The sequence below is a fragment of the Melospiza melodia genome, chromosome 20, assembly GCF_035770615.1.
Source record: "Melospiza melodia melodia isolate bMelMel2 chromosome 20, bMelMel2.pri, whole genome shotgun sequence".
In the NCBI taxonomy this organism is placed as follows: domain Eukaryota; kingdom Metazoa; phylum Chordata; class Aves; order Passeriformes; family Passerellidae; genus Melospiza; species Melospiza melodia.
The window spans coordinates 14,328,795-14,341,742 of record NC_086213.1 but is presented as its reverse complement, the minus strand read 5'-3'; the positions used below and the strand labels follow the sequence as shown (position 1 = coordinate 14,341,742).

At 47.9% G+C, this 12,948-nt stretch overlaps 1 protein-coding gene across 1 annotated transcript in view; it reads right to left on the bottom strand.

Moving 5' to 3' along the window:
- Positions 1-9,332: 9,332 nt before the first annotated feature.
- Positions 9,333-12,948, bottom strand: part of TMEM132C (transmembrane protein 132C) — a 165,773-nt gene continuing 162,157 nt past the window's right edge. Inside the window, exon 9 of the mRNA XM_063173218.1 lies at positions 9,333-11,796. Within this exon, the coding sequence (XP_063029288.1) occupies positions 10,603-11,796 (1,194 nt within the window). The 3' untranslated portion in view covers positions 9,333-10,602. The remainder of the gene's footprint in view (positions 11,797-12,948) is intronic.

The window sequence follows — 12,948 nt, the reverse complement described above, 5'->3', positions numbered from 1 at the left end:
TTCTCAAAAACTGAGGTTTGGATTTCTGAGGTGTTCCTGCTCTGCTGGACTGGCACCAGGGGCAGAGCTCTGACCCTGCCCCTTTCTGAGCACTGATAAATTGATATATTTCCCATCTGCTGAGGGATGGTCAAAGATGAGTTTAAGGGCAGCAGAATAATGTGCAGGTTCCCAAGGCAGTCAGGGGTCTGGCAGAGGGAGAGGCTGTGCAGGCAAACAGAACATGATGGTTTGGGCCAGCCCATGGTAATGAGAATTTACCAACAGTAAATGATGGTTTGGGGCCAGGACATGGCAATGATAATTCACCAACAGTGAATGATGGTTTGGGCCAGCCCATGGCAATGAGAATTTACCAACAGTAAATGATGGTTTGGGGCCAGGATATGGTAATGAGAATTTACCAACAGTGAATGATGGTTTGGGGCCATAGTAATGAGAATTTACCAACAGTGAATGATGGTTTGGGGCCAGGACATGGTAATGAGAATTTACCAACAGTAAATGATGGTTTGGGGCCAGGATATGGTAATGAGAATTTACCAACAGTGAATGATGGTTTGGGCCAGCCCATGGTAATGAGAATTTACCAACAGTAAATGATGGTTTGGGGCCAGGACATGGTAATGAGAATTTACCAACAGTGAATGATGGTTTGGGGCCAGGATATGGTAATGAGAATTTACCAACAGTGAATGATGGTTTGGGGCCATAGTAATGAGAATTTACCAACAGTGAATGATGGTTTGGGGCAGCTCAGGGCCAGCTCTGGGGACCCTGCAGGCTGAACAAGCACTGCCCCGTGTAATTCAGTTTCCATTTGGGATGCCGTGGCTCAGCTCCAGGCACAGGTAATTATGGCAATTTCTGAATGTTAATCTGACACTTCTCATCAGGGGGACGAGGCCTGAGTGACTCCAAGGCTCAGCTGATTCCTCCTCCCCATCTCACCTTGCAGTGGTTCCACCCCGGCACAGAAATGAGAACCGACCAATTAACCTCATGGCTGAGCACTGCTCCTCATTAATGAAGTGCCTTCAAGATTCAGGGTGTGAATTTGACATTCACTCCTGGTTGTCCAGAGCAGGGGGAAGATCTGACAGGAGTTACCCTCATGGATGCTTTTAAGCCTTTGTCTTTCCAGGTGCCTCAAATTCAAAGCACAACACAGAGCAGCCCTTGTTCAACATGAGAGGAGGTCTCTCAGTAAATTGACTTGTAAAGAATTGCAGAACTAATTAGCATTGCAGGCTAATTACAGCCTCCCCAGGCTCCCACCAGGCCTGAAGGAGGGTGCCTGGTTTTATTTGAGATTACAAGGTGGGTGCATCGCTCATATAATGGTGGATATTTCCAGAGCACAGTAAAGCCTGTTTTTTCCTGCCTTTGTATCTATACTGAATATCCCTCCTCAAAAAAGGGAGCTTTTTTCATTTATTCTGCTTATGTAAACCTCCAGCACGAGTTCAATTACAGCAGTTTGAACATCCATCACCATTTCCCTCTGTAGTCACTCCTGAGTTGGTTTTATTTGTGTATTTTTGGTGTTAACAGAAGTTGCTCAGGGCTGACATGAGACAAGGCTGCTCAGCCTGCCAATAAACTGGTGCTGGAAGCTGCACAGAGTTCTTAATTTCCAAAAAGCAATTTCCAACACCAAATCTGATCCCAGCGATTTTGTTTCTATGCAGAGCAAGCCGTGGCACTGCAGCAAAGCCCTCTGGGGAAGGAGATCAGAGCAGTTCCCATCTGAGCAGGCAGCGTTTGAGCCAGGTTCATTTCTGAGGCTGTGGAACCCAGCAGGGCTGGAGGGAGGGCCCTCACCTGAGAGCCTGGAGCTGCTGCAGCAGGTGACACCCAGGGCCAGGGGCACTGAACACAGAATGCCATTCTCTGCTTCTTTCTCTACTTCCTTAGACACATTTTTCATTGCAGGGCAGCCCTGCAAGCTGCACATCTGTGAGGAGCAGTGGCAGCAAGCCAGAGACCTGAATGTCTCTGGTTCAACCTTTACCTTTCTCCTTCCCTGTCCCTCTCACTGTGCAGGGTTAACAGCAGGCACTGCCACAAACCCACCTGGCAAAGCCTGGCACCGATGCCTTTGCAGGCTGTAAAGGGTTTAATAATTCCAAAAATTATATTACACACAATGCTCATCATTTCTCAATTCCAGCTCATCAAATGGATGGGCTTTAACCTGAGGGAATTGTTCTGTGTGATACAAAACTGCCCAAATTCAAGCCCTTAGAAAAGCACCAAACGCTACCATAATTTCAAGTGGGCTTTTCAAAGCCCTCTCATGCTGCTGGAGCACTTCAAATATTTTTACAAGGATGTCAAAGCAAAATATGGTCAAATAGCCTTTTGAAGTAAAAGCAGCAGACATCAAAACATAAATCCCCAGGCTGAGAAAAACACTTGGAGAGTCTTGAAAAGCAACAATCCCAGCTCATCTGCAGCTTCCTGGAGCAGCAGTGTGTTTGCTGATGGGGTTAAAAGCAGCTTTGGGCCCTGTGGGTGCAGGAACGGCTCCTGTAAATACCAATATCAATACCAATATCCACAGTGCACAGCAGCTCAGGTAAATATCAATACCAATATCCACACTGCAGAGCAGCTCCTGAAATTACCAATATCAATACCAATATCCACACTGCACAGCAGCTCCTGTAAATACCAATATCAATATCCACACTGCACAGCAGCTCAGGTAAATACCAATATCAATATCCACAGTGCAGAGCAGCTCAGGTAAATATCAATATCCACACTGCAGAGCAGCTCAGGTAAATACCAATACCAATATCCACACTGCACAGCAGCTCCTGTAAATACCAATATCAATATCCACACTGCACAGCAGCTCCTGTAAATACCAATATCAATATCCACAGTGCAGAGCTGCTCCTGTAAATATCAATATCAATATCCACACTGCACAGCAGCTCCTGTAAATATCAATATCAATACCAATATCCACACTGCACAACAGCTCAGGTAAATACCAATACCAATATCCACAGTGCAGTGCAGCTCCTGTAAATATCAATATCCACAGTGCAGAGCAGCTCCTGTAAATACCAATATCAATATCCACAGTGCAGAGCTGCTCCTGTAAATATCAATATCAATATCCACACTGCACAGCAGCTCCTGTAAATATCAATATCAATACCAATATCCACACTGCACAGCAGCTCAGGTAAATACCAATATCAATATCCACAGTGCACAGCAGCTCCTGTAAATACCAATATCAATATCCACAGTGCAGAGCAGCTCCTGTAAATACCAATATCAATATCCACAGTGCAGAGCAGCTCCTGTAAATACCAATATCAATATCCACACTGCAGACCTGCTCCCCATGCCCATGCCGTGCTCTGGTGCCTGTGCCCACGTGGCTGTGCCAGCCTGGCAGCAGCACAGAGCTCTGGGACACCCCCAGGATTTCCAGGAGTGGGTAAGTTCTGATCCAGCAGCCTGATGTCAATGGATTTTGGAGAAGATTGTTAATTTGGGTACAAATTCATTTTGTTTGCTTTTGCAGATACCAGTGAGGTTTGACAGGAGCTGCTTCCAGTGCCATTGGTGCTCCAGAATGCAGTAGGGAAACATGGCACGATAACATCCCCCTCCAATTTCCTCTTTAATTTCTGTACAATAGCTGGATTCTCTCCTGCCTTCTGCAGAGGAGACTAATGCATCCCCAAAGTTAATAAAATGATATGGGGTCATTTTTATTGAAAGAAAGTTAAACATCTGCTGTGTCTATGGCAGTATATTAAACAATATTTTATTATTCTCACTTCCCTGACATGATTCACGTCCCTGGCAGGCGCAGAGCCCCATTGTTTGCTTTTCATATACATGTAGCACTTGAAAACGTGAAATAGAAGCAGGAGATAAAGCCCGGCTGCAGAGAGGGAGCAGACAGGGGCAGGGTGCTGAGGGTCCCTGCCTGTCCTGGGGGTGCTGAGCTCATCCTTTGCCTTTTCCTTTTCCTTTTCCTTTCCCTCCTGGAGCCCCTGGCACTGCCCTGGGGCTGTCCCAGCCCTGAGCCCTCCCTGCAGCCCCACTGGCAATGTGAAAGCGCTGCATGTGCAGGACTGGATGTGCTCCCCATCACAGGTTAGCTCAGTGAGCTGGTTTCACAGCAGAGATTGATCTTAGCTGATAAAAACCCTCCTGAATGTGGGTCTCTGTATCTCGGGGTTTTTTGCCCCCAATCCAGCAATTTTGATAAAGGGAAAAGAATTAATTTACCTCTGAGATAACAAATTTTATGCTAAATTTCAGCCAGATGGTACAGCAAACAGCTGAGAGATTATAGCCCCCAAACCAGGCTTTAAATAGAAATGATAAGTTGCTATAAAGCTGCCACCAGCACCATTCTAACAATGGAAGAGTTATTTCCCTCATTCACTCTCACATTCCTTATTAATCTTCCTGCTCTTCATTATCCATTTTATTGCACTTCTCCCACTGCTCATTATGTCGGAGGGAAGGGCTGGAGCCTCAGAAGCAGCAGGATTTCCTGCTTTGCCTTGAAGTTCTCTTCAAAACTCCTGTTTTACTTCACAGAAACACTCTGGAAGGTGCAGCACCCGGGAGATTGGCTCAGCAGCAGGAAAAGCTCCTTGGAGGGGTTGGTGGCACCAGAGCCCAGCCCAGGAGCTGCTGGAGCTCTGCCCAGGTGTGCCTGCCCCAGCCCAGACGGGACACCACAATGGCCCTCTAGGGCTCCTTTCCCTTTCTCTTCTTTCCCTTTCCCCTTTCCTTTCCTGAAATTTCCTTTCCTCTCCTGAAATTTCCTTGAAATTTCCCCTTACCTTTCATTTTTCTTTTCCTTTCCTTTCCTTTCCTTTCCTTTCCTTTCCTTTCCTTTCCTTTCCTTTCCTTTTCCCTTTCTCTTTTCCTTTCCCTTTCCTTCCCTTCCCACATTACCCTCATTATTTCAGTGCTCTGCGCTGCCCTGCTCCACTCTCATCTGCCCTGGCTTCAAGGTGTGCTGAAAATGTCTCTCTGTTTTCCAGCCTGGACTTCCATAATGCACAAAATAACACAGCTCAGCGGAGGAAGTTTGCTGGAATAATTTGTGTCTTTTTCTACAAACCGATGATAAAAATTTACCTCCTTGATGTATTTTTCTCCTTTAAACTGTAGTTATGTTTCCTTGAATAGACAAATGCAAGATAAATTCAATTACAGCATAATTTCTCCTGGGGTGAATAACCTTTAGATCAGCTCTGATCTCAGAACACACTCTGAGATAACTCACTGTCCATTACATGGCTGAAATTGGGGCCACGGCTGTGCCTGCACTTGTCACTGTGAATATCAAATTATTTCTGTTCTTCTTTGCATCCCTGAATGCCAAACAAGCTGGGGAACGTGAATGCCAAACAAGCAAGGAGCGCAGCAAGAGCTGGTTTTCATGGGGGAGGAGGTGGTTTCTGAACAAAATAACCTCTCAGGAGTTCAGGACAGCCTGGGGCCAGGCACTCCAAATATAAATAAAAATAAATAAATAAATAAATGTTTTTTAAAAATATATATTATATAATATATATATATATATACACAATATGGCCATCCACATAAATGTGGTTATATCTCACATATATTGTATATATATATATACACACAAATATCATATATATATATAAATATCATACATACATGTATATATATCTCATATATATATATATACACAATATGGTCACCCACATAAATGAGGTTATATCTCACATATATTTTGTGTGTGTGTGTATGTGTATATATATATATCATACATATACAATATGGTCATCCACATAAATGTGGTTATATCTCACATATATTATATATATATATATATATATATATATATACACACACACACAATATGGTCATCACATAAACGAGGTTATATCTCACATTCAGTGGTCTTGGATGGGGATTTTTATTTTAAGACACAACCTGACCTGAACTAAAATGCAAACACGGCCCTGAGCCAGGGAAGCACAGCGCTGCCACGTCCGGGAGCCCATGGAAATTCTGTTTTCTGCTCTGAAAGCACATCCTGATAACACCTGCACACAGCGGCACGGGCAGAGCAGGTTCCTGCACCGCTCGTGGGAAAGTGATGGAATTTGGGAATATTTCCTGAAAGGGACGGGAACGTGTGGCACGCTAGGCTGCGAGTGCCACCTCCTGGCTCCCAGCGGCGACATCCCCGGCGCTGTCCCGGGTCAACCCCTGCAGCCCCGGCACTGTCCCGGGTCAACCCCTGCATCCCCGGCACTGTCCCGGGTCAACCCCTGCATCCCCGGCACTGTCCCGGGTTAACCCCTCCATCCCCGGCGCTGTCCCGGGTTAACCCCTCCCTCCCCGGCGCTGTCCCGGGTTAACCCCTCCCTCCCCGGCACTGTCCCGGGTCAACCCCTGCATCCCCGGCACTGGCCCGGGTTAACCCCTCCCTCCCCGGCGCTGTCCCGGGTTAACCCCTCCCTCCCCGGCACCGGGAGCTGTGCTGGGTTAACCCCTGCATCCCCACTCTGGTAATTTCCATCATTCTCTCTGCTGACAGCTCCTTTCTGAGCACGGCAATCCGGCCCAGGAGCGTTTCAAAGCACAGCAATGCTTTGCTGCCATGGCTGCCTGGGCTGGGAGCTCGGCAAGGGAAGGAGAAGGAGGAGTGGAAGCACTGGGGGTCACTGCCCTGTTCCCATCCCATCCCACGGGGCGCAGCACCAGGAATTCCCTGCCTCCCTGCTCTCCTTTTTCAGGCCACCTCTCACATTTCATCAGTCCCAAAGTATTTCTAGAGCTGAGCGCAAGTGAGAGTGCTGGGGAGGGAATAGGGACTGCCCAGGAGCTCAGCCACACCAGCAGGACCTGGGATGCAGCAGGACCTGGGGTGCAGCAGGATTTGGGATGCAGCAGGACCTGGGGTGCAGCAGGATTTGGGATGCAGCAGGATTTGGGATGCAGCAGGACCTGGGGTGCAGCAGGACCTGGGATGCAGCAGGACCTGGGATGCAGCAGGACCTGGGATGCAGCAGGACCTGGGAGCCAGCACTGGCAGGGGCTCCCACAGGTGGGCACCAGGCTGCCTGCACCTCACTCCTTTCCCAAAGCCATGGCAGGATAAACAGTTTCTCCTGCTGATTCTCACACTTAAACCTTAAAACTTCCCCTTCCCTCCAAACAGAACTCAGTAATAAAAAGGAGTAAGAGCAGAACTCACTTTTTGCCCTGAAGTCCCTCCTGTCCCAGTGGCCTCAGCAGCAGAGGAGCTTCACTGACCTTCACCTGCTCTCCTGTCCCACAGGTGCCTCCCATCACACCCATCACAGCTCCCACCAATCCTGACCTTCAGATGGCTGCCCGGCCAGGTGATTCCACTCAGTGCCCTGCTCCAGGTGATTCCACTCAGTGCCCTGCTCCAGGTGATCCCACTCAGTGCCCTGCTCCAGGTGATCCCACTCAGTGCCCTGCTCCTGGCACCAGGGGAACACCCAGCACTGGCTCCTTCCTCCTCCTCCTCAGCCCGCTCACATCTCCATCCATCCTTCACAACTGGGAGTCACTGAGCTGCTCAGATGAAATGCTCTCTCTCCTCTAAGTGCAAATTGTGATTAATGAGTTTCTGGCCTGGCTCCTTGACAGAAGATGCACCTTGCAGCCTGTTACCTTTGCAGCCTGTTATCTTTGCAGGATGTTATCACTGCAGGATGTTATCTCTGTAGCCTGTTATCTCTGCAGCCTTACGCCCCTGGCATGGGCAGGTTCCTGGCAGGTGAGCTGAGCTGGCAGCAGGGAGGCTCCAGCAGCTCCCGTGCCCATCCCAGTGCTCTGCAACCAAAACTGCAGAGATGTGAATGCTGTGAATGCTGCATTGAGCCCGTGTGAGTGTCTCCAATAAATGACATTTCACAGCCCAGTGCTCCTCCCTGCTGAGGTGATCGCTTGTGGTGGCTCACTCTGAACAGGGCTGTGAGAGAAATTTTGGTCGGTGCAAGACAAATTGAAAAGTTTCAGTACTGGCCTCTGAAGCTCCGTGTTCTGTAGCTTCAGACAAATTAAATGTGAAGGCAGGGCTCAGCTTTTTCCTTTTTTCTTTTTGTTTTTTTTTTTTTTTTTTTTTTTACCTCCCTCTGCTGTCTTTTCGATTGCAGCCTGTCCTCTCCTCCTGTGCCCAGAGCAAGCAGGGTTTGGTCACCTTGCTCCTGTGGTCCTGGGGTCCTGGAGGTGCCACCCCTCGTGGGTGCACAGGGACCCTCCTCAAAAACGTCCCTGGAACTGGTACCTCCTGTGCCACCACACCATTGTTTCTGCTCCAGTTCTGAGTTTCTGCCTCCTCTGCTGCAGCTCCACGCTGGAAATGCCTTTTCCATGTCAGGGACACCTGTGTTTTCCCAGGAAGAGCCACGTAATTAATAAATAAATAAATGAATGAATGAATGAATTCCAGGGGTTGCCCATGCCAGGAGCAGTGTCCTGGAGGTGCTGGTGCAGGCAGGGGCTGAAGAAGATGGATGGTGGCACCGCCCTGCCCTGTGCCTGGCTGAGCTGCTCCTGCCATCCATCATCATCACCAGGCTGAGAGGAAGGCTCAGAGCAGGGAAAGCTCCCTCACATGCCTGTCCTCCCTCCAGAAAGGGGCTGAAATCCAGGGCAGGGATGCAGCACTGCACAGAAACCACAGAGGAGCACCCCCCTGAGCAGAGAGAGGTTAATTTGTCAAGCTGTGTAAAGCATTTTAATTACAATTCATATAACATGTATAAATAAATATTACATTCTTTCAGTCTACAATGCATACTAGGCATACCTTGTTAAAACGTCCATCTATGTTATTGGGTGGCAGGATTGACTTTGTCCAAGTAAAAAAAAAAAAACAAACTACGGAGTTTAGTAATTAAAAAACCCAAACCAAGGAAATTGATGGCAAAGACAGGACGATGCAAGTGCTTCTGGCTAACATAATACTGCTTCCAAGGGCTGGCTCTGCCACCTCCTTTCATCAGGAGAGCTTTGGAGGACACTGCTTTCCTCTTTGAATGGATTCTGATCTGTGCCATCCATGAATGTGAACTGGCACTGAGCCAGCACAGTTCTGCCAGTTCACACCACAAATTAAATTTTGTATTTATTAAATCTCTATTTTGTATTTGCTTCTGATTTATTACTGCCTTGGTATTTGCTTGTTCAAAATTCAGATTTACAATCTAGTCTAAACTTTTCAGTCTTTGCTGGTCCAATGGCAAAAAGAAATAAAAATCTATAAAACAGTTCCAGGTATTTCTTGTTCTTGCTTCAGCAATATTTCCCTCCCTCCCTCCCAAGTGTGCCCAGAGGCCAGCTCTCCCAGTAAAGGGAATAAACGTTTGGGGCAATCAGGGTCCTTCTGTCCATTCCTCTTCTGGCTTTCAGAGCTTGATGAGAGCTGGAGACACCAGAATAAACAGAAAAATGCAGCACAAAATTATGAATTCATGAACCTGGCAAAAAAAAAAAAACAAACCAAAACAACTCAACTGCAGGCTGTGCATATTTGGCCTGCGGTGGTCTCAGTTCCAGGAACATTTACAGTGCACCAGAGGGGCACTCCCATTGCTTGGTACTTGTAAAAGCTAACAGAAATCAGCACCTCCTTCCCTTGGTGAAACACAGGAACTTTGGTTGTGGAAATTTCAAACAAGCAACTAAACAAACAACCCAGCCTGAAAGGAAAATGAAAATTCTTCCAAACAGAACATCTTTCTTGCCAGGGTGAAATGGAGGCTCAGGCTTTCAGAAGAGACACCACGTGGAAATTATCAGTCAATACTTATCCCCTGAATTCTTTAAATGACAGGAGACTGTTTACAGCTACCTTAGAAACAGAATGTTCTTGTCCCACTGTGAACTTATTGAATTTTAAATTTTCCTGTTTTCAGGATATTTAAAAGAAAAATACAAGAGGGAAAATGATTCTGTTTCAATTTGCAAGACAAATGGAAAAGTAAAAATGAAAATACCAGGTAATTTCTTCCTCCTTCACATGTAATGCCAAAGACACATCTTCATTTCAAATGAAGGAAAGAAAAGAAATGGCTTGAGAACCAATATAAAAATTCTCCTTGTGGGTCACATGTCCATAACTGTGATGTTTTATTGGAACCAGAACAAGTTATTGTTTGCCTCTTGCTTATTCTTTTCATGCTCTTATATTCTCTCATTTCTTTTTACAGATATTTTTGGTACTGTGAAATATTACTATCGTTATTATTTGTATGACCCATAAAATGAATTTTCACAACCTAATCTTGCCCAGTTCATCAAACTGGTCATACCATTTCCTTGTTCCTTTCCTTTTGTATTCCACTTCCTAAATCCATGAATAGCAGAATAAGCACCGGGGAAAAAAATAAACAAACAACAAAACCCCAACAAAACAAAGCAGAAAGACAAAAACAAACCACGGACAGTTTGGCAAATTTCTTTCCCTGATTATAAAAACTGCCTCATCGTTTCTCCGGGCGATCCCTTCCCCTCCCCTTCGTCCCAATATATACTGTAGAACTGAAGGCATCAAGGTGTGGTCAAACCCAAAAAAAACACCCCAGCAGGGAGCTACGCCTTGTCTTTGAACTTCCCCACGTAGTTTCTGATCTCTTTGGAGTCGCCCAGCTCCATGTCCTGGCACACCCACTTAATGTCATCGTCGTGGCTGCCGAGGATGGAGTTGACGGTGGGGCAGCCGTCGTCGGGCGGGATGGTGGTGAACGTGGTGAACTTGACCCGCTTCCTCTTGGACGTGGGCGAGTGCAAAGGCTCCACCCTGTGCTCCTTGCCCAGCCTCCCCCCCGGGTCTGCAGCCCTGTGCAGCTGGCTCTGAGCGTTCTTCGGGGCGCTGCCGTTCAGCAGCTGGTTGCTCTCGTCGGCGCCCGAGCCGCGGTCGATGATGGTGGTGTGCTCGTCCTGCTGGGGCGACGCGTCCGCCGCGTTCTCCAGCAGCTCGGCCTCGTTGCCCAGCCACACCCAGTCGTGGGAGTGCGTCATGGTGCTCTGTCCTTCCACCAGCACCTGCTTGTGGCGGTACTTGAGCGCAAACGTTGCGCAGTTGATGAGGAACACCAGGATGGCCAGGCAGAAGACGCCCAGCAGGGCGTACATGCCGATCTCCAGGTCGCTGAGCCCGCGGGGCGTCTGCACCAGGTCGTTGTCCTCCATGCCAGCACCTCCTTTGGGCAGGTCCACCTGGGCAGGGAAGTTGGTGAAGTCGATGGGGATGTTCTGCAGCTGGCTGTCGTCCGAGAGCTTGCCGCCGTCCAGGCGGTTGTTTTTGACGACTTTGTTTTTGAGGACGGACTTGGCCGTGGTGCTGGCCTTCCTGAGGGGCCCCTCGGGGTCCCTGTCGGCCGAGGAGCCGCCGTGGTAGCGCCCGTCGTGCCCCGGCTCCGGGCCCTTGTGGCGCCGGTCGCTGGCGCGGTTCTCGATCTCGTCGGCGTCGTAGTCGCCGCCCGCCTCGGCGTCCGCGTCGTTCTGCCCGAACTTCACCCTGATGCTGCCGCTGCCCACGGCCAGCACGCTCTTCCTCTTGGACTTCTGGCACGCCTCGGAGATCATCATGTCCACCTTGACCAGCGCGCCCTGGCCCTCGCCCTCGGCCGCCACCACGGGCCACCGCAGGGCAGGGCTCTGGTGCACGGACACCACGGCCTCGTCCAGGGACACCGCCGACAGCCAGAAGTCCTTGGGGTCGTAGATGTCCAGAGGGGTGACAGAGCTGTCACTGAACTGGATCCAGGTGCTTACCACAGCTTCCTGCAAGGACAGGGACGTGGTTAAACACAGGCCTCTATCACAGACATATTTTATGAAAAAATCCTTTTGTTAGGATTTTTTCTCCTGAGAAGCTGAGAGGCCTCAGAAATGAAATGTAAACAATGGTTATCTGCTGCTGTGGGATGCAACAGGTGGATCTTTGATTGGTCTATGTGAGGTGTTTCTACTTGATGACCAATCAGAGATCCAGCTGTGTTGGGACTCTGGTCAGTCACAAGATTTTATTATCATTCCATTCCTTTCTTTTCTAGCCTTCTGATAAAATCCTTTCTTCTGTTCTTTTAGTATACTTTTAACATAATATTTTCTTTTAATATAATATATATAATAAAATAATAAATCAGGCTCCTGGAACATGGAGTCAAGATTCTCATCTCTTCCCTCATCCTAGGACCCCAGTGAGCACCACCACAGGCCTGCAGTAAATCAGCCCAGCCCGCTGCAGCCCATCCATCTCCCAGCTGGAGGAAATGGGACACAGCAACCCTGCACTGCATTTAAAGCAAACCAAGCCTCGACTGATGGGGCACAAAACTGGTCACATTTGTCACTAAAGGTTCCACTGTTACTCTCCCTGCAAATGTTGTGCACAAGGACGTAGAAAATAATTGATATGAGATGTCTTTATTACCCAAGTGCCCATTAGCAAGGTACAATTTTACAAGCTCTGTAAGGAAAGTCATTCCTGTGGTACAAAAGCCAAAAGAGGCAAATCACAGAAATTACCAGAGGCACTTGACAGAACACTTATTTCCCTCATGTAACACATGCACAGGTGTCATGGGGAGCTGTCAAATTAAGGCATAAGGATCTTAGCAGGAGTAAGGAGCTACCACAGCATCTTGGAAATGGCTGGAGCAGAAGATTCATCTGAAAGAAAAATCTCACAGAACAATTGCCATTTTGGTGGAGAAAGGCTTGTTTTAAGCAAAACACACTTTTCCTTGAGATAATTAAAAAGCCCACCAAATTTCTGTGTCAAGAAGAGGAGGATGGGGATTCTGGCATGATGTCTGCAATAAAAATACTAATGGCCTGGATTTAATTGGTCTGTCTTTGTGCTCTGCAGGTAGCACTGGCAGAAGTCATCATTAGAAGCAAACACAAAGCCAGAGGTCAGCTCTCTGCCAT